Source organism: Scyliorhinus torazame, chromosome 21, assembly GCF_047496885.1.
Source record: "Scyliorhinus torazame isolate Kashiwa2021f chromosome 21, sScyTor2.1, whole genome shotgun sequence".
In the NCBI taxonomy this organism is placed as follows: Eukaryota; Metazoa; Chordata; class Chondrichthyes; order Carcharhiniformes; family Scyliorhinidae; genus Scyliorhinus; species Scyliorhinus torazame.
This window is the reverse complement of record NC_092727.1, coordinates 114,670,590-114,697,060: the sequence shown is the minus strand read 5'-3', so window position 1 is coordinate 114,697,060 and position 26,471 is coordinate 114,670,590. Positions and strand designations below refer to the sequence as shown.

The window sequence follows — 26,471 nt, the reverse complement described above, 5'->3', positions numbered from 1 at the left end:
TTGGGGATGTCAATTGAAGGGGCCTTGGGCCTCATTTGGGTGGTCCTGGAGAAAACTAGTAAGACCGTTGAAGTCCATGGAGTTGCAATTAAGTGCATGGAGGTGGCTTTGACTGACTACCGCGATCAGATTACCACGCCCCAGTCTGATCTGACTTCGGTGGTAGAAATCAATAAGTTGTTAAAAATCAAGCTGAATGACCTGGAAAACAGGGGATCGAGGGCCATATCCCCACATAATATTTATTGGACATGTTCCTTGAAACGGCCCGCGAGGGTGGATTCGCATCCCTGCCTGAATTGGACCAGGCCCATCACTCACTTTGACCGAAGCCTCGTTCGGAACATCCACGGCGTGCGGTGATCGTAAGATTCCAGTTTTAAAGAAAGAGAGAGGGCTCTTCACTGGGCAAGGGAGCACCGCAATCTCAAGTGGAAAGGCCACTCCATTAGGCTACATCAGGCCATGTGCGCAGAGTTAGCGAAATAAAAACCATGTTTAATGGAGTAAATGCCACCCTGTACAAGTATGCAGTCAGGTTCGGGATGGTCTATAAATACATGAATAGGATGATAGGATGGGAATAGAGGGATACGGACCCTGGAAGTGTTGAAGATTTTAGTTTAGACGGGCAGCATGGTCGGCGCAGGCTTGGAGGGCCAAAGGGCCTGTTCCTGTGCTGTATTTTTCTTTGTTTCTTTGTTCTTTATTGTTCTATCCAGCTCACCTTATAAAGTCACGTTTGAGGACAAAGACTTTTTTTGTTATGCCGGGAGATGAAGACACTTTTGTTAAAAGGCTTTGAATAGATTTACACATACACACCACACCCACACAAACTGCATTGGGTGGTACAGTGGTTAGCACTGCTGTCTCACAGCACCAGGGACCCGAGTTCGATTCCAACCTTGGGTGACTGTGTGGAGTTTGTACATTCTCCCCATGTCTGCGTGGGTTTCCTCCGGATGCTCTGGTTTCCTCCCACAGTCCAAAGATGTGAGGATCGGTGGATTGGCCAATACAAATTGCCCCATAGGATGGGGTCGCAGGAATAGGGTGAGGGATTGGGCCTGGGTAGGATGGTCTTTCTAAGGGTCAGTGCAGACTCGATGCGCCGAATGGCCACCTTCGGCACTATGAGGATTCGATGATGATTGGGTTGATGCAGTCGAGTAAGGCCCCAGTCCAGATAGCTTTCCAATTGAATTTTATAAGACGTTCTCATTACAGCTAGTATCTTTATTATTGGACATATTCAATGATTCCTTATCCCAGGGGTCACCCTCACCTCAAGCCTCTATTTCCTTGCTCCATAAGAGGGTCAAAGACTCAACAGCGTGTGGTTCATACCATCCTATCTCGCTTTTGAATGTGGACGTCATGTTGCTTCCTCAGGTACTGACGCTCCGGTTGGAGCCTTGCCTCCCGAGTATAACTTCAGAGGATCAAACATGCTTCGCGAAAGGCTGACAATTGTCGGCCAATACACGTCACCTGTTAAATGTCATCCTTTCTCCCTCCCAGTACTGTAGTGATAGTATCTATTAATGAAAAAACATTTGAACAAGTAGAATGGGAGTATTTATTGGAGGTTCTCGGGAGGTTTTGGATTTGGTCATAAATTTTGTTTCCTGGATTCGCCTGTTATACGACCATACGACATAGGAGCGCAAGTAAAGCCATTCGGCCCATTGAGTCCACTCCACCATTCAATCATGGCTGATTTCAACTCCATTTACCCGCTCTCTCTCCATAGCCCTTAATTCCTCGAGAAATCAAGAATTTATCAACTTCTGTCTTAAAGACACTCAACGTCCCGGCCTCCACCGCCCTCTGTGGCAATGAATTCCACAGACCCACCACTCTCTGGCTGAAGAAATTTCTCCTCATCTCTGTTCTAAAGTGACTCCCTTTTATTCTAAAATAGGTCCTAGTCTCCCCTGCTAACGGAAACAACTTCCCTACGTCCACCCTATCTAAGCCATTCATTATCTTGTAAGTTTCTATTAGATCTCCCCTCAACCTCCTAAGCGCCAATGAATATAATCCCAGGATCCTCAGACGTTCATCGTATGTTAGGCCTACCATTCCTGGGATCATCAGTGTGAATCTCCGCTGGACCCGCTCCAGTGCCAGTATGTCCTTCCTGAGGTGAGGGGCCCAAAAGGCCTTTTGGAAGTCAAGATAGATAACATCCATTGGCTCTCCTTGGTCTAACCTATTTGTTATTTCTTCAAAGAACTCAAACAGGTTTGTCAGGCACGACCTCCCCTTACTAAATCCATGCTGACTTGTCCTAATCTGACCCTGCACTTCCAAGAATTTAGAAATCTCATCCTTAACAATGGATTCTAGAATCTTGCCAACAACCGAGGTTAGGCTAATTGGCCTCTAATTTTCCATCTTTTTCCTTGTTCCCTTCTTGAACAGGGGGGTTACAACAGCGATTTTCCAATCCTCTGGGACTTTCCCTGACTCCAGTGACTTTTGAAAGATCATAACTAACGCCTCCACTATTCCTTCAGCTATCTCCTTTAGAACTCTAGGATGTAGCCCATCTGGGCCCGGAGATTTATCAATTTTTAGACCTCTTAGTTTCTCTAGCACTTTCTCCTTTGTGATGGCTACCATATTCAACTCTGCCCCCTGACTCTCCTGAATTGTTGGGATATTACTCATGTCTTCTACTGTGAAGACTGACGCAAAGTACTTATTTAGTTCCTCAGCTATTTCCTTGTCTCCCATCACTAGATTACCAGCGTCATTTTGGAGCGGCCAAATGTCTACTTTTGCCTCCCCTTTGTTCTTAATGTATTTAAAGAAACTTTTACTATCATTCCTATTGTTACTGGCGAGCCTACCTTCATATTTGATCCTCTCTTTCCTTATTTCTCGTTTTGTTATCCTCGGTTTGTTTTTGTAGCCTTCCCAATCTTCTGACTTCCCACTCCTCTTTGCCACATTATAGGCTTTCTCTTTTGCTTTGATGATGCCCCTTATATAATGCCCCTACTGTCAGTGTTTATACAAACGCTTTGGACTCTGATTATTTTCCCTTGAATAGGGGCACTAGCCGCTCTCTTTTACGTTGAGGTCCTCTCAGCAAAGGAGAGGTATTAGTCGAGATGGGCTGGAGCATTGGGTGTCTCTCTATGCAGATAACCTACTTCTTTATATTACAAACCCAGCTCACACCATGGATGCATAATGAAGTTGCCTCACACCTTTGACGACTTCTCTGGGTATAAACTGAATTTAGGCAAGAATGAATGTTTCCTGATAAAAGCTCCTGGGAAGCAAACCCAATTGGGGACGTTACCTTTTCGCCTTTTGAGTACAAGCTTTCGCTCTCTGGGGTCCGGGTGGCCCATTACTTGGCCTCGCTTCACAAGTTGAACTACACTACCCTGATTAATAGTGTTAAAACAGATTTGCCGAGGTGAACAACTTCCTCTGTTTTTCATGGGTAGGATTAAAATGAACATACTCCCAAGTTTTTAATTTCAATGTCTTCCCATTTTTCTGTCCAAATCCTTTTTTTTTTTTTTAAATCAAGGTTAGCAAATTGATTTCTTCTTTTATGTGCAGTGGTAAGAAACCCAGAATCCGCAGCGTTCTGCTCCAAAGGGATAGACAGGGGGAGGCTTGCTCGTGCACTACTTCTACTCTTCTTGCCATAGACACTGAACATTTCCCCCCCCCCCCCCCTAGATTTTCCTCTAACCCAGTGGTGGTCTCTGAGGATTTTCAAACAATTTGGACAACACTTTAAAGCTCCTGTCCCTGTCTTTGCTAGCCTCCATTTGTAATAATCACCTTTTCCTACCTTGTGGTTTGGACCCAACATTTAAATTTTGGAAAGTGAAGGGTCTGGAGTGTTTTGGGGACCTGTTCCTGGAAGGGATGTTTGCTGGTTTTAGGGAGGTAGATGATAAATTCCAGCGACTCAACTCCAGCCTTTTCCGGTATTTTCAAGTCCGTGACTTCTCACGTCTCCAAGCCGGTGTGTCACGAGGGCCTTTGTGTGGGTTTCTTCCGAGTGCTTCGGTTTCCTCCCACAGTCCAAGGATGTAGCGGTTTGGTTGATTGGCCATACTAAATTGGCCCTTAGGGTGGGGTTGCAGGAATAAGGCGGGGGATTGGACCAACTAGGGTGGCTTTACAAAGGGGCAGGCAGACTTGATGGGCCAAAAGGCCTTCTTCTGCACTGCAGGGATTCAATGGGGGGGGGGGGGGGGGGGGGGGGGGGGTGGTGCAGCGACAAAATTCTATCCCTCAATACCAGCAAAACTTCAGAGCTGGTCATTGACTTCAGGAAGCAAGGTACTGTCAGCATCAACGGGGCCGAGGTGGAGATCGTTAACAGCTTCAAATTCCTTGGGGTACACATCACCAAAAATCTGTCCTGGTCCACCCACGTCAACGCTACTACCAAGAAAGCACAAAGCGCCTATACTTCCTCAGGAAACTAAGGAAATTCGGAATGTCCACATTAACTCTTACCAACTTTTACAGGTGCACCATAGAAAGCATCCTATCTGGCTGCATCACAGCCTGGTGGGAGCTGCTGCTCGGCCCAAGACCGCAAAAAACTTCAAAAAGTCGTGAACACAGCCTAATCCTTCACACAAATCTGCCTCCCATCCATTGACTCCATCTACACCTTCCACTGCCTGGGGAGAGCGGGCAGCATAATCAAAGACACCTCCCACCCGGCTTACTCACTCTTCTATCCAACTTCTTCCATCAGGCAGAAGATACAAAAGTCTGAGAACACGCTTAACTAGACTCAAAAACAGCTTCTTCCCCGCTGTTACCAGACTTGTAAACGACCCTCCAATGGACTGAACTCATCAACACTACGCCTCTGTTTGCTTCATCCGATGCCAGTGTCTATGTAGTTACATTGTGTACCTTGTATTGCCCTATTATGTATTTTCTTTTCTTTTCATGTACTTAATGATCTGTTGAGCTGCTCGTATAAAAATACTTTTCACTGTACCTCGGTACATGTGACAATAAACAAATCCAAATCAAAAGGTGAATTGGGCCCTTTATTTTCTGGTGAGCTTTGCAGTGAGGCCCTTTGCAGAGTCAACTCCTCATCCTCATGTGCTCGGTTAAGCCTAATTCAGTTTAAGGCGTTACACAGGATACACTTGACTAGGGCAAGGATGAGTTTGGGCTTTCCCCAAATGTTGCAGATAGCGGTGTTCGCTGTTGTCTTGGCCCAGCTAATCAAGCGCATATCTTCTGGCCCTGCTCCAAACTTGTAGGATTCTTGGCTTCCTTCTTTAGTACCATGTTGGAGATACTCCATGTGGATTTAGGCCCATGTCCGTTGATGGCCATATTTGAGGTGTCTGATTCACCGGTGGTTCAGTCTGGGGTAGAGGCAGATGTTGCTGCCTTTGCTACACGGATAGCCCAGAGGCGAATATTGTTTGGTTGGAGATCTCCCACTTCGCTCTAACTTTAAGGAGTTAGACACCATCAACTGTTAGGAGATTTAGGATAGTTTTAGTATTTAAGTTAAGTATGTGCTGTTTTTTAAAAAACTTCATATATGGTTGTGATTGTTTTTGCAGTCTTTTGCTTTTGTTTGTGTTAATTATGGAAAAAACTCTAATAAGCATACATTTTTTTTAAGTGAAAGATAATGTCAACTCTATATAAATCATTGGCTGAGCTTTAGTTAGAATATATGGCCAAGCCATATTTCGAGTGGTAGTGACTAGTAGTGAGGTTGTATCCATGATTACGATAATAGTTGGCCTGTTGGTTGTTGGAGGTGTGGGCATATTGTCCAGGTTGTGTATCTGCAGGAGGTCCCTGAGATCTTCATACTTTGCCCAGGGCTGTCTGTCCGATATTAACTTGTAGGATTCTTGTGCCAAGTTTAATCTGATGCATTACTTTACCCTGGAAAGAGTCACCTTGGTGACTCGAGTTGTTGCTGAAGAATAGGAGACCGTTGATCAATATATGGTCGCCAGTTGTAGACATTTGTCATGAAAACTCACTTAAGAGTGGGTCACATGAAAGCTGCCACCTTCCACTTGTGTATAAAGCCCAGGCCTCAACATGTTCAAAGGCCAAAACGGGAAAGCGCTAAATGCACTCCCTCTGACTTCCCCCAGCAACCATCATGGGCCCATCATTACCCATGTCAATATTTAAAACCCCGTGAATTCATCAAAATAAATCCCATGGTGGAACTTGGGGCACAGCCAACTGGGACTGCTATTAGGAAGCTGTCAAAAAAGTGAGCTGAATCGCTACGATCCTGGAATGTTATTAATTTGTTGGTCTCCGGACAGCCACTGGAAAAGGATCTTCAGGAAAGAATACACTCACTGCTGGACAAAGGAGGCCCAGGAATTCGTCAGGCATTACAATCAGTCTGGCAGCCCACAGATTGCAATGTCCTTGCTTGAATCTCTAGATTCAGGTAGATGATAGCGATGGATTCACTGTGTTGAAGGTCTGGACTTCACACATTCATCACAGTGCCTGGGCCCTCCTACATCATCTTGAAATCACTAATCCTGAAGAATTCCCAGCCCCAAATGTCTGTAAATTGGTGGAGAATTAAAAAGGACCTCGCAGCAAGAACAATGTCCACGAGGAGGACAATGTTAACTACACTGGACAATGACCTAGGTCCCTCCACAAGGCCCCACCCCATCAGCATAGATGAGGTAAAGGAAGGGTTAGTGTCAATGAACCAAGGGAAGTGGCTGGCAGAAATGGTGTCCCCGAAGAAACTCTTCAACAACTAAAGATATAGAACTCCAGAAGCTTGCAAGGACTACAGTAAAGTCATGGAATCAGAATGCATGCCAAAAACATGCCAATGTTTTGTGCCATACTAAAACCTGACATGCTGATCGATGCCCCAGCAAGCTGTAGGCAATATCACTTCTGTGCATAACGTACAAACTCCTCTGATTCAGCAAAATCAGCAGTGATCCCTGAAGAATAAGCCGGCTTCTAGACAAAATGTAATTGCTGCAACCAAACTCTCGGCCACAACACATTGAGGCTGGTTTCCAAAGGAAACACAAGACCAGTGCAACTCTTGGAGACCTAGCATCGGCCTATCTCATGGTCTGGATTAAATGCCTAATGCTGAAACTCACAATCATCACCCCCTGCGCCAAAACACTATGCCTGCTGTGGGCGATGCTGGGCAATAGACAATGTGTCCATCTTGATGACAAAGTCAGTTCATCTTGATCCCTCACCAATGGACTGCCACAAGGATTAGTACTGGCACCAACATTTTTCAACGTCTACATGACTGACGTGTTGCCAACAAAGCCATGGAAATTTGCAGATGCAGACAATCTCATCCTGGCAATGCAAGCAGCCACCTTCGCCAAAATCGAGACCATTTTGAAAACAGAGGCCTCAACATCATGTCCGAGTACTTCCAGAAATGGAGGATCAAATCAAACCCCCACAAAACAACAGTCCCCGCATTTCATCTTGTTAATAAGAATGCTAAACGCACCGTGAATGTGATCTTCTACAATATGACCCAGTCTGACTTAAATTGGAGTGCAGTTGGACCACATGCTAACATTCCACAGCCAGGTAGCCACCAAGACGGGGACAAGAGTCAACTTCATCCAGAAAATGGCAAACATCAGTGGGCGAGCCTCAGCACCATAGAACATAGAAAATACAGCACAGAACAGGCCCTTCGGCCCACGATGTTGTGCCGAACCTTTGTCCTAGATTAATCATAGATTATCATTGAATTTACAGTGCAGAAGGAGGCCATTCGGCCCTTTGAGTCTGCACCGGCTCTTGGAAAGAGCGCCCTACCCAAACTCAACACCTCCACCCAACACCAAGGGCAATTTGGACATTAAGGGCAATTTATCATTGCCAATTCACCTAACCCGCACATCTTTGGACTGTGGGAGGAAACCGGAGCACCCGGAGGAAACCCACGCAGGACACGGGGAGGACGTGCAGACTCCGCACAGACAGTGACCCAAGCCGGAATCGAACCTGGGACCCTGGAGCTGTGAAGCAATTGTGCTATCCACAATGCTACTGTGCTGCCCTTGAGAACAAATAAATCTACACTATATCATTTTACCGTAATCCATGTACCTATCCAATAGCTGCTTGAAGGTCCCTAATGTTTCCGACTCAACTACTTCCACAGGCAGTGCATTCCATGCTCCCACTACTCTCTGGGTAAAGAACCTACCTCTGATATCCCTCCTATATCTTCCCACCTTTCACCTTAAATTTATGTCCCCTTGTAATGGTTTGTTCCACCCGGGGAAAAAGTCTCTGACTGTCTACTCTATCTATTCCCCTGATCATCTTATAAACCTCTATCAAGTCGCCCCTCATCCTTCTCCGTTCTAATGAGAAAAGGCCTAGCACCCTCAATCTTTCCTCGTAAGACCTACTCTCCATTCCAGGCAACATCCTGGTAAATCTCCTTTGCACCTTTTCCAAAGCTTCCACATCCTTCCTAAAATAAGGCGACCAAACTGTACACAATACTCCAAATGTGGCCTTACCAAAGTTTTGTACAGCTGCATCATCACCTCACGGCTCTTAAATTCAATCCCTCTGTTAATGAACGCAAGCACACCATAGGCCTTCTTCACAGCTCTATCCACTTGAGTGGCAAGTTTCAAAGATGTATGAACATAGAACCCAAGATCTCTCTGCTCCTCCACATTGCCAAGAACTCTACCGTTAACCCTGTATTCCGCATTCATATTTGTCCTTCCAAAATGGACAACCTCACACTTTTCAGGGTTAAACTCCATCTGCCACTTCTCAGCCCAGCTCTGCATCCTATCTATGTCTCTTTGCAGCCGACAACAGCCCTCCTTACTATCCACAACTCCACCAATCTTCGTATCGTCTGCAAATTTACTGACCCACCCTTCAACTCCCTCATCCAAGTCATTAATGAAAATCACAAACAGCAGAGGACCAGAACTGATCCCTGCGGTACGCCACTGGTAACTGGGATCCAGGCTGAATATTGCCATCCACCACCACTCTCTGACTTCTATCGGTTAGCCAGTTCGTTATCCAACTGGCCAAATTTCCCACTATCCCATGCCTCCTTACTTTCTGCATAAGCCTACCATGGGGAACTTTATCAAATGCCTTACTAAAATCCATGTCACTACATCCACTGCTTTACCTTCATCCACATGCTTGGTCACCTCCTCAAAGAATTCAATAAGATTTGTAACCAGTGTTACAGACTGGCCCTTTGCACTTCATAGCTGAGTACTGTGCACCAGTATGGACTAGAAGTAGCCACATTCAACTGGGTGATGTTCAACAGAATAATGCAATGAGATGCATCAATGGTACCCTCAAATCAGCCCTAACACCCTGGTTACCCATGCTGGCACAGTTGTAGCTTCTGTTATGTGACGAGAAACTGAGCCAATTGTCAGAACAAAGATAGAAACTACCTAATAAAGCTATGCACAAATTTTATGCGATAAATAAGTAAATTTCTATTGGTTGATAAGCAAGCAATATTTTCCTGATGGAAAATGGGTCACCTGCTCAGTTTCTTGTTACATGCCAAATGTCACAGCTTATTGGTGTTAGGCGAACCAACTAAAAGATTTTGTTAAAAGAAATTCCAAAGTTCAACTAGAAATTATATCTCAACACAATAGTCAGATCTAAACGGTAGATGTGATGTGTATTTGGATTTCTAGAAGGTATTTGGTAAGGTGCCACATCAAAGGTTACTGCATGAGCTCATGATGTAGGGGGAACCCCAATAGTCTGGACTGGTTAGTTAACAGGAAACAGAGGGTAGGGATAAATGGGTGATTTTCAGGTTGGCAAGATGAAACGCGTGCTACAAGGATTAGTGATAGGGTCTTAACTATTTTCACCCTGTATTCATGATTTGGTTGCTAAATTTGCTGATGACACAGGTAGAGTAAGTTGTGAAGAGGACCAAGGGATATAGACAGGTTAGGGAAGTGGGCAAAAAATTAACGGATGGAGGATAACGTGGGAAAAGGTGAACTTTGATAGAAGAATACAAAAGCAGCACATTATTTAAATGGAGAGAGATCACAGAAATCTGTGGTTCAGAGGGATCTGGATGTCCTGGTACATGAATCACAAAGAGCTAGTGTACAGGTACAGCAAGTGATTAATAATAATAATCTTTATTAGTATCACAAGTAGGCTTACATTAACAGTGCAATGAAGTTACTGTGAAAGTCCCCTAGTCGCCACACTCTGGCACCTGTTCAGGTACACTGAGGGAGAATTCAGAATATCCAATTCACCTAACAAGCACATCGTTCCCAACTTGTGGGAGGAAACTTGGAGCACCCGGGGAAACCCACGCAGACAAGGAGAATGTGCAGATTCCACACAGTGACCAAGCCGGGAATCAAACTTGGGTCCCTGGTGCTGTGAAGCAAATGAATGGAATGTTGTTGTTTATTACAAGGGAAATGGAATATAAAAGTAGGCAGATTTTGCTAGTGTTGCATGGGGTGTTGGTGTGACTACATCGGGAGCACTGTGTACAGTTTTAGTCTTCTTGTTTAAGAACAGACATAGAATAATATGCACAAACATTGATCACGCAATATCTCTCCACTTTTCCAAACCTCTTGGGGTGACAAATTGCTGAAAAATGAAACCATCTGATATAAAATGCACAGATCTAGCAATTGATTTAATATTTAGCATTTCAGTACACATACCGAATGACTTGGAATAAGAAAAATGTTCTGTTAAAATTTTGCACTGAAAAACAGAATAGTGAAACATGAACACTGTTTCCTTCTCCACAGGTGCTACCTGACCAGCTGAGCATTTCCACTTTTTGAAAAATACTTTAATTCAATTTTTAACATTTTAAATATACAAGTAAAAGAACAAAAAAACCCCAACCCACCAACCCAACCCCCCCCCCCCCCCCCCGCAGCAGCTGACGGTAACCAACTCTTTAAAGTGAAATATAAACAGACCCAGTCCTCTTGTGGAACCCACCCCCCCTCTAAATGGACTTAATCTTCTCCAAGTACAGGAACTCCACCAAGCCCCTCAGCCACACTGAGGCACAGGGGGGAGATGCTGATCTCCACCCCAACAAGACCCGCCTGCAAGCAATCAGCAAGGCCAAGGCTGGAACATCTTGCCCCACTCCCGTCTGCAGCTCCGGCAAGTCCGACACCCTAAATATGGCCCCCAGGGGACTGGGCTCCAAAATCTACATGCAGGATCACTGACGTGGTGCTGAAAAACAAGCTCCAGAATTTCTCCAGCTTCGGGCTGGCCCAGAACATATGTACATGATTAGCCGGCACCCCCCCACACCATTCACAAAATGTCTTCCACCCCCTCAAACAACTGGCTCATCCTCAATTTCCTCAGGTGTGCTCTGTGTACCACCTTTAGCTGTATCAACCCAGTCTTGCACGAGGCTGAGTCATCCACAGTCTGCAACACCTCGCACCACAACCCCTCCTCCAACGCCATCCCCAGCTCCTCCTCCCACTTGGCCCTAACTCCCTCCAACAGCGCTCCACCCTCCCATAGATAGCCGACATGAACCCACCCCATCTCCACCACCACAACCCCATCATCAACAACACTCCCTCCACCGAGGAGGGTGGTGCCGCCAGAAATTTTGGGGAAAACCTTCTTCGCAAAATCCCGCACCTGCATAAACCTAGAGACCTCCCCCCCACAGAATCCCCAACTTCTCCGTCAACTCCTCCAAGCTCATGAACTACCCTTCTAGAAATAAATAAGTTCTTCATTTCCATCAACCCCCGCTCCTCCCAACACCAAAACCCAACAACCAACCTCGCCAGATCGAACACATGATTCCCTCAGATTGGCATCAAATTTGACTCCGCCCCTAACCTAAAGTGCTGCTGAAATTGTCTCTATATCTGCAGCGTGGTGGCCACCACCGCCTGACTCCCCAAATATTTCCGTGGGGCAAACCGGAGCGTTGCGTTACCAGCACCCGCACCCATGGGACAAATGGGAGCGGTGCCGTTACCAGCACCTGTAACACACCCCCCACTTCTGAGAGAGAAAGCACATTTAACAAACGCGCACGCTCAAAGACAACTGCCTACCCTTTACGAACTCCGTCTGATCTTGCCAATCACCTGCGGAAGGCACTCTGCCAACTTACTGGGCAGCACGGTAGCAGTGGTTAGCGCAGTTGCTTCACAGCTCCAGGGTCCCAGGTTCGATTCCGGCTTGGGTCACTGTCTGTGCGAAGTCTGCATTTTCTCCCTGTGTTTGCGTGGGTTTCCTCCGGGTGCGCCAGTTTCCTCCCACAGTCCAAAGATGTGCAGGTTAGGTGGATTGGCCATGAAAAATTGCCCTTCGTGTCCAAAAAAGGTTGGGTGGGGTTACTGGTTTACGGGGAATGGAGGGAGGTGTGGGCTGCTCTTTCCAAGGGCCGGTGCGGACACGATGGGCCGAATAGCCTCCATCTGCACTGTAAATTCTAAAGTAAGCGGCAACACCTTGGCAAGAATCTTGGCATCCACATTTAGTAGAGATATTGGCATATACAACCCACACTCCATCAGGTCCTTATCTTTTTTGGCAACAGCGAAATGGATGCCTGTCCCAGCGTCTCTGGGAGTGCCCCCTTAGCCATAGCATCTTCAAACATCTCTACCAACAGAGACTCCAGCCTATCCAAAATAACGTTTTATAAAACTCCACCAGTAACCCATCAGGCCCCAGTGCTTTGCCCATTTGCATCTTCCTTATCGCCGCCCAAACCTCCTCAATCCCCACTGACCCTTCCTCCTCCCGCTTCTTCTCTAGGACTCTCCAAACCAACCCCCCCCCCCCCCCCCCCCCCCCCCCCCCCCCCCACTCCAAAAATCCCTCATATCCGTCTCGTTCCTCTGGGGCTCCGACCTGTACAACCTTTTATAAAACTCTTCAAACGCCCTGGTCATCTGCTCCATCGCCACCATAATGAAGAAATCGATCCACCTTCGGAGTCAACAATATTTAAATCTCCACCCACAATTAACTGATGCGTATCCAAATTCGGTACGGGAGCCATCATCCTCTTCATAAACCCGACATCATCCCAATTCAGGGCATACATGATGACCAACACCACCAACCTCCCCTCCAAAGCACCCGTTACTGTAACGTACCTGACCCCCTGATCCGCCACCACCTTGTCCATCTGAAACCGCACTCTCTTACCCACCAGTATCGCTAATCTCCCAGGGCCCTGCTATCGACGCCCGAGTGGAATACCTAACTCATACAGCTCTTCCAAAGCCTCACCTGGTCCTTCACCCTCAAGTGGGTCTCCTGCAACAGCACCATGTCACTTCCCAAGCTCTTCAAATGCCATGTCACTCGCTTCACCAGTCCACCCAAACCTGCACGTTCCATGTTTCCATTGAGACCAGAGGTCTCTCACTCCCCTTCTGCCAGTCATGGCACTGCCCCAGTCCCACCGTGAGCAGGACCCAACCCTACACCTAGTCACCATCAACCAGCTACCCCTCCCCCTTCCCAGAAATGCCCCAGACACTTCCTCTCAAAATGACTTCTCGCTGCATACTCCCCAATCCCCGACCATTCACATATCCCAGACCTATCGAAACCTATCCACACCACACTCCGTTCACCAGCCAATTTACATTTGCTGACGAGATCGCCCCTTCCAGAGCCCTCTCCCACCCACATGCCCAATATTGAAAAAACAACAAAAAAGCCCCTCCACACCCAGTCCTTCCGAACAAACCAACATACGAGACCGCCAAAGGGAAACAATCCCCAACATTCCAAAATCATCCCCTCCCAACCACAACATGAAAGAAAATAAAGTCCAAACTCAGTTCTGTCCCAATCCTTCAGCCTTCACAAATACCTCCTCCTCCTCCGCAGAGCTCAACTTAATAGTCCTTGCCTTTATTAGCTCTCTTCGCCGAGTAGACCACCCCAAACTGCACGTTACTCCAGTACAACGCTGTTTTTGCCCCGTTGAAGGCACCCACCGATTGCCAGCTCCACCGTGAGGTTTTGGTATATACGAATACCCCTGCCTTCCTAGCTCACCTCTCGATTCTCCTTTATCTGGTAGTTGTAAAAGCAGATTATCACAGCTCTTGGTGGTTCATTCGCCTTTGACTTCGGCCGGAGCGACCGGTGAGCTCTATCCAGCTCAAAAAGGGAGGCGTGCTCCTTCTCCCCCAACAATTTATCGAACATCTCTGCAAAATACTCCGTCAGCCTCCATCCCTTCAGCAGTCCCACAATCCACAGATTCTGCACCGAAACCAGTCTCCAGGTCCTCCACTTTGGCTCTCAGCCCTCTGCTGCTCTCCTTCACCCTCCGCAGCTCCTCTCCCATTGGTGTGAACTGGTCGCTGTGTCACAACGACAAAGCCTCCACCACCCTCTTCCTCCACCACCATCACCCTCTTCCAACACTGCCCCTTGCTCCCGCACCGCCTTCAACGTCTTTCCAAGAGCCTCCTTTCTTGGGGCCTGCATATCATCCATCAACTGCTTGAGCGAAGCCATCATCTCCTTCTTTTGCCACTCAAAATGCTTGGCAAACTGCAACTCAAACTGCACCACCATCATCTCAGCCAACTTATCTACCGTAATGGGCGCAGCCCCACCCAGTAAGCTTGCCCTCGTCATCTTTCCACCAACAGAGCTCCACACCGAACCAGAGCTCTCAGGCAGACTATTGCTCGCTCCTTTTCATCCTGGATTTTTTTGTTGGGCTTGCAACATCCGTTAATTACTGCAACATTACTGGAGATCAATCATAAGAAATTTCCCCCCAAATCTGGGTGAAAAGGGCCAAAAAACGCAAGCTCTAGCCACCCAACATGAAACCTCCACCTACTTGTCGCCACCGGAAGTCCCATTTTTTGTTTTTATTTTAAAAATGAAACCATTAGACTAAACTTCACTTGAGAGAAACTGAAAAACCCTAGAAATGTTAAATAAAATTCCAATTACCTTGTATGCGTAGACTCTCTTGATATTGAATGATAAAATATTCTTGTGTATGTTGTAGCTTTCGTAGTTCGTTCTCTGTGTCTTGAGTCATTAGTCGGAGCTCCTCAAATGTTTGGTTTATTTGAAGGTGTTTCTGAGACATGGAATCCAGCAAACCTACTGGTGAACTTGGCTGAAAGAAAGTTAAAAGAAATTTTAAATCTTATAAGATCACTTGTTACAGAAAATCAAGATTTTTCATCAACTCCGTTGCTTTGCTTTTTATCAACTAAAATCAGAGATAAGATTTAGAAGTAGAATGTTAAAAGAATCTACAACATAATAATTGGCATGCTTCCCCGAACTGGATCACATTTTCCCAGATTTGACCAAATTATTATTAGTACATGTTTTTTATCCACAGAATGTGATATTCAAAAGGACAAAACAAGTTAGTGTTAATCTTAATCCAAAAGCAAAATATTGCAGATGCTAAAAATTTGAAAAAGAAACAGAAAAGGATTGAAATACTCTGTAGGTTAGGCAGCCTCTGTGGAGAGAAACAGATTTAACAGTACAGGTCGGTGGCCTTTCTGATGAAATTGTTTCCATCTCCACAGATTCTGCTGGACCAGAGTATTTCCAGTATTATGTTTTTATTTGAATCTTGTCTAGGTACAGCATCTACATCCAAGGATACTTATCAATCCTATTATAAATGAATATTTATCCATCAAACTGCCTTCTAAGGAGATAAACAATCTATAAAAGTTGTACAAAGACAATCTCAAAAATTAAGAGTAGACCGGCTTCATTGGGTTGTTGAGCTTTTTCCTTCCTTCAGACCTTACTGTGCTGTAGTGCCTGAAAAAATACCTCAATCATAGAAAACATCTTTGATTCTGTCCAGTGAAATCAGCAACATTATTTTAATTGTTGCAGTCACTCACTCAGTATCAATAAAAATGTGTTCATAGGAATGCAATCTCATTATTTGTTTTAAACCAATGATTTATTTTAGAAAAATAAAGCTTCCAGTATAAAAGCTCCTATTTAATGGGGTAATTAATTATCTGAAGTTTATTTTAGACTAAAAATAAAGCAAGATAAACTCCTGACAGGACGTGTGGCACTTGACTTACGACATCTGTTAGTGTCTACGCAAGAATTGCAAACAACCAACATTCACAAACATGGAAGTGTGGTCAATTGCCATGGTTTTTACAAGACCAAAATAGACGGTCTGTTTTAACAAATTTTATGACAAACACTAATCGTTTCCAATGTTGTATGTATTCCTAAACCGGGAACAAAACAAAGATTATGAATACTTCTTGCTTTGCAAATGAAAACACATTTTGTGTCACTTCATCATAAGTATACGGTTATCATAAAGTGCAACTTAGTCAATAAACAACAAAAAAAATCACAATACAGAATATCGGAGACAGGATGATACGGAGACAGAATGATGGTATAGGTTAGTTTTAACACGTGAATTAAGTCTTTGCTTCAAACATCACTTTTGACCGTGGGATTTCTTGAAGGTCAGAATTTTAAACCTTAAAAGACAAGTCAGATCAATTGCAAGAATAACTGTCAGTTAATCATAGAGTCATAGAATCATACAGCTCATCGCGTTTGTGCCAGTCAGAAACAACCACCTAAGTATTCTAATCCCATTTTCCAGCACTTGGCCTATAGCCTTGTATGCCCTGGGATCGCAAGTGCAAGGTCTCTGCCTCTACCACCCTTTCAGGTAACAAATTACAAACTCCTACCATCCTCTGTGTAAAAAGATTTTTCCTCACATCCACTCTCAACCTCCTGCCCCTTATCTTAAATCTATGCCCTCTGGTCACTGACCCCTCCACCAAGGGGAAAGGTTTGTTCCTGTCTACTCTATCTATGCCCCCCATAATTTTATATATCTCAATCACGTCCCCTCAGTGCCCCTGCTCCAAGGAAAACAATCCAACCTCTCTTCATAACTAACACTCTCCAGCCCAGGCAACATCCTGGTAAATCTTCTCTGCACACCTTTCCAGTGCTATCACATCCCGCCCGTAATGTGGATTCCAGAACTGCACTCAATCCTCTAACTGTGGCCTAATCAATGTGTTATACAGTTCCAGCATAACCTTGCTCTTAAATTCTATGCCTTGGCTAATAAGGGCAAGTATACCATATGCCGTCTTAACTATATCCACCTGCTCTGCTAACTTAAGGGGCCAGTATACATGCACACCAAGATCCCTCTGATCCTCGGTGATTCCCAGAGTTATGCCGTTTATCATGTATTCCCTTGCCTCATTTGTCCTGCCCAAGTGCATCACCTTACACTTATCCAGATTAAATTCCATTTGCCACTAATCAGCCTGTCTATTTCCTCCTGTAAGCGAAGGCTATCGTCCTCACCATTTACCACTCCGCCAATTTTCATATCATCCGCAAACTTACTGATCAACCCTCAGACATTCATATCCAAATCATTTATATAAACCACAAATAGTAAGGGTCCCAACACTGGTTATTGTGGGACTCCACTGGACACACGCCTCCCAGTCAGAAAAATGCCCCTCAACCATCACCCTCTGTTTCCTGCCACTCAGCCAATTTTGGATCCAATTTGCCAAATTTCCTTGGAACCCATGGACCTTCTCTATCAGTCTCCCATGTGAGACCTAATCAAAAACCTTGCTGAAGTCCAAGTAGACTACGTCAAATACATTTCCCTCATCGACACACCTGGTCACCTCTTTGAAAACTCAATCAAGTTGGCCAGACATGAACTCCCCTCAACATAACCATGTTCTTGATTAATCGCTGCCTCTCCAAATGCAGATTTTTTTTTTTTTTTTTTTAATTCCACTTAAGGGGCAATTTAGCGTGGCCAATCCACCTAATCTACACATCTTTGGATTTTGGGGGTGAGACACATGCAGACACGGGGAGAATGTGCAAACTCCACATGAACAATGACACGGGGCCGGAATCAAACCCGGGTCCTCGTCATCGTGAGGCAGCAGTGTTAACCAGTGCACTGCCCCAATGCAGATTAATTTGGACTCTCAGAATTGCTTCCAAAAGTTTCCCCACCACTGAGATTACACTGACTGGCCTATTGTTTCCTGCTTTATCCCTTCCTCCCTTCTTGAATAATGGTACCACATTGGCTATCCTCCAGTTGCCAGCTTAGTTTTGATTGCTGCGCTCACAGTCCTTGATCTACTTTTTTCTTGACCTATTACTTCTGGCCTTTGAATCTACACATCTGCTGCTGAAGCTTCCTTCAAGAAACTCAGTTTCTTTAACTATCTGAAAAGCCGATGTCCACGTGGCTTCAATTTCTGGAGATGCTTCAGCCCCTCTCTCGCATTTCTAAACAAGATAAAGCTCATTTATGGATATATGACCCTATTCTGATTCCAAGATTTTAACCCTTTTTGCATTTTCCTTCTCTATCTTAACATAATTGTAATCATTCTCCTCTGAATTGCCATTTGCTGCTCCTTCTTAGCTCCAAATGATGCTCTTCCTTTACTCGCCATTCCCACTATACTGAAATCAAGGTGGTGTTAAATTATCATTCTCAGAATCTTGGGGTGATGGCATATCTTAATATTCCATTCCTCTTACAACTTCCTTGCTTTTAAACCAATCTCGGAATCAGCTCATTACTACTTTCTAAAAGACTCATCCTCTACATTACTCCCTCAAATCAAGAGACGAACCTGTACCCTTGTCTCTCAATTCAAAAATGTTTCTCAGGTCCTCGGGTTTCCTCCCACAGTCCAAAGATGTGCAAGCTAGGTGTTTGTCTAAATTGCACCCTTGGTGTCCAAAAGGTTGGGTGGGGTTACTGGGTGACGGGAATAGGGTGGAAACATGAGCTTAAGTAGGGTGCTCTTAACAAGGGCCGGTGCAGACTCGACGGACCAAATGGCCTCCTTCTGTACTGTAAATTCTATGATTCCAGGATCCTCTGTTGCTTATTTCACAAGTGATTAAACACGGTTTGAAAAAGAGTAGAACAGAAAAGAAATTTATCTTCTGTAATCTGTTACTTACATTTGTAGCTTCTCTAATCAGCCTCTGCTCATGGTACAGAATGTGTTTGATTGATCTAACCAGTTCCAGTGGGCAGCGGTCATAAGTATTCTGGAAATAAGAATGAAAACTATTAAACCACTCAACAAATGTAACTTATTTTCCAGAACTGAAATCTACATAGATTAATGTTCATGAATCTTAAATGTACAATTTTCAACCTTCCAGATATAAAGAATTATTCAAAACTAAAATATGTTCCTTTCTCATATTTTTCCACTTCACAATTTCATAGGTGCTGGAGTTCGCTATTTCTCACCCACTGGCCATTATTGAAACATCAGTTATATCTGTGAGTGTTGGCAAATTATTTGAATGTGAGAGGCAATTTACCCATGTCCCAATCTGTTCAAATCCAAAAACCATAATGAACTTACTTTCCCCAGGAGATCAGTCAGGAGCAGAGTGTGTGGCTGATCATTTTCCTCTCTGGCTCAGGAGGACTGAAGCAACCTAAATGCTACTCAACCGAGATCAGCTAACTCAGTACAAATCAGAAATCAAAGTTGATTCCTCTGGTTTATATGGTTTGAATGGAGAATGTTATTTTGGCAGTGACGTTATTTAAAAAAAACGTTCTGATGGATTTCGAATAGGAATATCGTTGAGGTTGAGTTGAAGAAATGACTAACTGGGGCTTAATACTTGTGGAAGGTGTAGATTGTAGGTTGAAAAAGGAGCCTGCCAAGGCTTCATTTATATTTTGGGACTGGTGAGTCAATCCAATGAATGTCAGACAAATTGATATGAATTCTACCCACCGAACCTTCCATGATCCTTGGGAAGTTGGGCTTTGGGCCTAGGTTTATAGCTTGGTTCCAGCTCTTATATAGGGCCCCCCACCACAGGTTCATAGGAATGCTTTGAGTTTGAAGTATTTCCACTTGATGAGAGACACGAAACAGGGGTGTTCACTGTCCCCACTATTGTTTGTCTTAGCAATTGAGCCTCTAGCCATACAATAGTGGAGGGGAATGGGCATAGGGCGTCACTGTATGCGGAGGATTTGTTGTTGTATGTGACAGACCCCCTCTCCGGTGCAGTAGGGTTAATGAAGCTGCTTGGAAGGTTTGGCTCCTTCCCGGGGTATAAAGTGAACTTGGGAAAAATGAAATGTGTGAAATGTTTTCAGGTGAATCTCCCAGGGAGGGGAGCCGATCTGGGGATGTTGCCCTATCGCCTGGCCAGGTCCAGTTTTCCTCCCTAAAAAGTGTTCTTTGTGAAAGTCAGCAAAATGATATCTTCTCATATTTGGGCGAGCAAGACCCCACGGATTTGCAGGGTGCCTTTGCAAAGGGATAGACAGTCGGGAAGGCCTCGCTTTGCCCAATCTGTTATTTAATTATTGGAGAGCAAATATTGAGAAGGTGCCAGATTGGTACAGGGGGACAGTGTAGGGGTGGATGGAGGGGAGTGCCTGTAGAGGGCCCAGTTTGAGAGCCTTGGTTATGGCTCCCCTTCCATACTTCCCAGCAAAATGGACTTCCAGCCTGGTGGTGGAGGCCACCGCGAGAATATGGAGACAGTTTAGGAAGCATTTTAAGTTGGGTGCTCAGTCACTGTTGGCCGCAATCTGTGAAAATCATCATTTTGTACCAACGGTCTTGGATTCGACATTTGGGACATGGTGGGATGTGGGACTGGAGCGATTTGGAGATTGGTTTATAGATTGGACGGCTGTTGGTTTTGAGGAGTGGTTGGGGAAGTACTGGCTTCAGAGAGGTAACCTATTCCGGTACCAGGTACGCGACTTTGCACGCAAGGAGATTTCTTCCTTCCCTTCTCACCCTCAGTGGAGCTACGCTCTACACAGAGTCAACTCCACCTCCTCGTACAAAACACGCAGCCTGATTCAGTTTCAGGTGATTCAGAGGGCACATCTGACCAGGACACGGATGAGCGGGTGTTTCTCATAAGTAGATGATATAGATTCAGTTTAAGGTAGTTTTATAGGGCACATCTGACCAGGACACGGATGAGTGGATTCTTCTCGCAAGTCAATGATAGGTGCGAGTCGTGTTCTAGTGGTCCAGTGCATCCTACGCACATGTTCTGGTCTTGTTTTAAGCTTATGAGCTTTTGGGTCTCATTCTTCAGCACCATGTCAGGAATTCTCGGGGTTGAGTTGGAGCCTTGCCCTTTGGTGGCTATCTTTGTGGTTTCAGATTTACCGGAGCTTCAGATGGGGATGAAGGCAGATGCTCTTGCCTTCACCTCACTAATAGCCCAAAAGCCCAAAGGAGAGTTCTGCTTGGATGGAAGTCTTCGGTCTCGCCCAGTGCCACGGTGTTAAGTGACCTGATAGGAGTTCTTACATTTAGAAAAAGTCAAGTGTATCTTGTAAGGGTCGACATAAGGGTTCTACCTGAGGGGGCAGCCGTTCATTACCTACTTCAAGGAGCTGCTCACCATGAGATGTTGGTTTTTTTGGGCGGGGGGGGGGGGGGGGGGGGAATCTTGGGGATTGGTCTTTATTCATTTTGAGTTTGGTTTCAGGGGGTGGGATAGGTTAAAATATTGTAACTGTTGTATGAACATGGTTGTGAAGGTGTTATAGTGGGAAAACTTTAACTCTGCCTGACTGGTTGCCCAGAGGGAGCACACACCAAGGGTATAAACTATTCAGAGACTTGTTCAGTTATGTCATACTGATTGCGCCGACGGCAGAGGAAGGTTTTGTTGAAGCCAACTCATGAAAAACATTTGCATCTCGTCTGTGTCAGTTAATGTTTTTTTACTTTTAGACACATGATAAAACAAGTGAGGAAATATCATGATGCATGTATTTATCTTGCAGAATTCCCCCCTGAGATTGGATTGGGAAAACACAAAACTAGAGAGAAAGGTAATATGATTGTTGAGTAACAAATTTATCACAGAAGTAGAAAATAACCAATCATTAAGAGAAAACAGTAAAGCAATGGAAGAAAATAGGCATATATTTGACAGATGTCAGACTAAATAAATTGTTTAGAAGGCCAAAAGTCCTTATTTACTTCTATTAGTGATTGGAACACAGGAAATTGCTAATAATTGAACAAAAACAAACTGTTTGGTCTCATACATCAACATTTGAGTAAAATATTGCAATCAACTCATCAGTATCAGGACTCTCAAACGTACATAATGGTCTCCTACAAATGCAGAATATTTATACCTACCTTTAACTGAGTGGCATAATTCCCTAATTTCAGCTTTAATACAAAAACATCTTCCCCCATGAGATGATCAGCTTTCTTCTGTAACTCCTGTATCAAGGTCTCGAGCAGTCTTTGTGCTCGAAATTCATCTTGTGGATTCTCCAAATCAATTGAATCCCTAAAGAGCAGTAAGGTAAGCGTGCAAAAAAAGTTCAGACAAAACTATAAAACATTTAAATGACTGCTTTAAAAAATATTGCATTACAGAATTATGCAAACTTCAATTTTTATCTTGAAGGTATCAGAACACAAAGCTTGCATTTGTTTAGATCGATCGAGGACTACAGTGAGGCAGAAACAATTGTTTGATCAGGTAATGCTATTCAAAAGTTCTTTATATGTTAGTCCCCAATAATATTATCAAGACGACCTCAGAGAAGCTCATCTGTAAATACCAAAGCTATCAATGCGTGAGGGTGCGTTTAAAAAAAAATTAAATCTGGTTAAATATTTTCTTAACATGGTCAAACCTTTGTAGGAATTCAAATGGTTACTTTTAAATTTTTGTTTTGGGGAAAGTTCCCTGTCTGGCAGGAAAGTGCAGGAAAATCCAAAACACAACAGCTCTAGAGAAGCAGATTGCACCTTGGCAGCTCTACAAAACTTTAAATTTAATAGCAAGTTTGAAATGTCAGTAAATGCTGCCAGAGATGCCGCCTTTCAGATGAGGCATTAAATCAAGGTCCCTGTTCACCCCCAGGTGGATGCTAAATATCTCATGGCGCTACTTTGAAGAACAGAAGGAAAGTTTGTTCCAATGTTCTCCAATATGCATTCTTCAACCAATAATGCATTAAAACAGATTCATCCAGCCATTGAATCATTGCTATTTGTGCAATGTTACTGTGTAAAATTACCTGTTGTGTTTCTTACATGACAACATTGACTACACTCAAAAAGTGCCTCATTGGCTCACCCACAACCTCCTTCCAAGCTCATCCACTGTAAATTCAGAAGTTCTATAGAAAAACAGATAAATGGCGAAAAGAATGAACTTATGTTTAGATTGCACATTTCATAACCTCGACATGCCTCAAGGTGTTTTGCAGCCAATTAAGTACTTTTGAAATGCAGTCATTGTTGTAATGTAGGAAATGTGATGCACTTTTTGCACAATGTCCCTCAAACAACATTATCACCAGATAATCTGCTTTAGATGTTGGTCAAGGGATAAATATCAGCTGGGACAACAGGCAAAATGCTCTACTTCATATGGGATTGCTCACACCCAACCAGGGATGCAGATGGGCCTTGGTTTTATAACGTATCATCAAAATGGTACCTCTGACAGCACAGTATGCCTCAATTCAGTGTTTGCCTCAATTCAGTGTTTGCTTACATGAGAGACTGGCACTGTTCTTGAAATTATCTAACCATCACCTTCACATATCAGGAACAACCGGAAGCTCATTTAAATGACAGCAGTTGGCCAGCAATGAATTCTGATTTCTGCTGCCTCCTGATCAGCATGTCAGATTACAGAATTGTGCAACATACTACCAGAAATCAACTACTGGTGAGCGATCTATTTCTTGACTGTTACACGGTCCAGAAAGTTAGCTCTTTAGTTCCACCTTTCTATGAGATCATGATAGATTTGCACTTCATCTCCCACTATCAGTCTTTTCTTCATCTGTTTTCTTACACTTGCATAACAAGAATATATCTCAGTCTTGAAAATTTCTAACGGCTCCTGAGAAGGTAATTCGATGAACCATTGCCACAAACCTTTGTGTAAAAAAAAAACTTCCTGATGCCTCTAACTGGTCTAGATCAAATTTTAGATTTATAGAACATAAATGTTTCTACAAGATAGGTTGGTATTTTAACTTCCTGGAATTGTACATTGAAAACATACACCCAACCTTCTAGTTAAATCAAGAGAAATACCAAAGAATAAGATAGACTTATTGAATAAAGGACAAGACCATTACAGAAATGTATACATTCAAGTACATTGTGGTCATTTTGTTCAGTCAACAAGAGATTACAGACCACGTTTTCATTCAAATCTAGGACTGGTTTCATCTTAAGCAAAGAACAGAGAAGCAAAACAGCAATGTTCATAAGAGTATTCTCCGTGGCAGTTATTCGTAAACCTCGAGGCTGGTTTAGCACAGGGCTAAATCGCTGGCTTTGAAAGCAGACCAAGGCAGGCTAGCAGCACGGTTCAATTCCCGTACCAGCCTCCCCGAGCAGGTGCTGGGAATGTGGCGACTAGGGGCTTTTCACAGTAAATTCATTTGAAGCCTACTTGTGACAATAAGTGATTTTCATTTCATTTCATTTCAAATGATCAAGAGAGCAACTGACAAACATAACCATATGCCCTAATACTGGATATCAATAGCCATTTGAGAATATGACTTGAACAGAGTTATTTAATTCTACATACCATGCCTGGCTTTCGATCCACTGTGACAAGTAATGCCTAACTTCAATTGGAAAATGTTGGCCATACAAGGATTGCATTTGACGCAGTGCTTCGCCCTGAAGCTGCTGGGCCTGAATCCATACTGACATGGTCTAAGATCTGAAACACATTAAAATCACAAAACAAGCCACAATCAACAATAAAATCACCAATTTAATGAAGTGAATATCTATTTGCAAAAATCACATTTAAAGATAAAACCCAAAACAGCATTCTGCAGCAACCTCTCAGTAACCAGTTTCTATTTCACTTCAAAACCTTCACAATTAGACCAGGTCTCACAATATATAAGCAGATTGTCTCATGAGGAGCAGGGTAGTTTAATTACAGCTCTAAATCTTTTTTGCACCAGATTTTTCCTCCAGACAGCAGACTACCCACGTACAACATTATAGATTAGCTCCTAAAATCAATTAGGGTCAATGTTTTAAATCCTCAGTAAAATAAAGCTCTATTCAGCCAATACACATAAGCCAAACACAAATTGCAAAAGCTTAAACACTTGATTGACTAATTGATTGGTTCATAAATCAGGTAATTTAGAATTTATGCATATGCCATTCAGAGTTTGGGTGAATTGGTATGTTCATAGGAGATCAAGAACAACAATAGTTGAACTTTACGAATTTAGTCATTTCTATAGGCTTCTGTTTTTTGTACAACATGTGAAACATTAGGGTGACTGGGTCACAAACAGCATTGTTAAATTTCCCTGACGCTGTGATGTCTTGATTATTCATTTATAATTTTTATGGTCCATGACAGACTTGGCCAACACGGCCTGCGGACCCAGCTATTAAGTGAAGCAAAAGATTCTTCAAATGAACTGCTTCTCTAACCACATGCTGTTTCTAGGATCACTGGTGAGCCAATCAGCAGCAAATGTAAGAAAGAACATGTGAGTGAGGGCAAGTCAATAAGAGTCAGCTGGAAGAACACAATCAGACTCTCACACACTCCAATTGTCATCTTTATTTACTGATTATTTTAAATTATCAATTACATTGACATTGCTTAATGTTTTTCAAGCTTTTTCGTTTCTTCATCCCTCAACATTTTATTGAAATTCATGGTTAATGTAGCACCTAACCTTATCTTTTCAAAATTTGCTCATAGGCACCTTGATGAGAAAAGTTTTTTTAATGTGACCCCTTGCACAAAAAAGCTGGACAAGTCTGGTGTATGGGGTTGCGAGGTTTTCTGCAGGCATTTATTCAGTACTTATTCAGTAAGAATTGGCTTGAGTGAATCACATTTTTGTGGGACACCTTATTCATTGGCAAATGGAAGGGATGATTATTGCATTAGTCTGGAGCCCTTCAATTTTTATTAATTCATTAATGGGGCATGGTTGAAGCTGGCTAGGCCAGCATTTATTGGCCACCCGTAATTACTCCTGAAAGGTGATGATGAGCTGCCTTCTTGAATCGCCGCAGTCTCTGTGGTGTAAGTACACCCATAGTGCTGTTAAGGAGTGAGTACCAGGAATTTGACCCAATGACAGTAAAGGAACTCTATATATTTCCAAGTCAGGATGGTGAGTGATTTGGAGGGGAACTTCTGGTGGTGGCGTCCCATGTATCTGCTGTCCTTGTCCTTCTAGGTGGCACCAGTCATAGATTTGGAAGATGCTGCCCAAGGAATCTTGGTGAATTCCTCCAGTGCATCTTAGGAGATGGTACACATTGCTGCCACTGTGCATCGGTGGTGGAGGAAGTGAATGTTTGTGGAAG

At 43.8% G+C, this 26,471-nt stretch overlaps 1 protein-coding gene across 5 annotated transcripts in view; it reads right to left on the bottom strand.

The window, feature by feature from the left end:
* Positions 1–26,471, bottom strand: part of LOC140398533 (signal transducer and activator of transcription 5B-like) — a 190,263-nt gene that overhangs the window by 40,454 nt on the left and 123,338 nt on the right. For 4 of the 5 annotated variants that reach the window (XM_072487310.1, XM_072487312.1, XM_072487309.1 and 1 more), the window contains 4 exons: positions 24,700–24,837; positions 22,266–22,422; positions 19,066–19,155; positions 15,016–15,187 (listed from right to left, as the gene is read on the bottom strand). In XM_072487310.1, coding sequence (XP_072343411.1) covers positions 15,016–15,187; positions 19,066–19,155; positions 22,266–22,422; positions 24,700–24,827 — 547 coding nt within the window. In that variant the 5' untranslated portion in view covers positions 24,828–24,837. Of the gene's footprint in view, positions 1–15,015; positions 15,188–19,065; positions 19,156–22,265; positions 22,423–23,161; positions 23,237–24,699; positions 24,838–26,471 lie in introns of those variants that run through there. The other variant, XM_072487313.1, reaches the window with a different exon arrangement.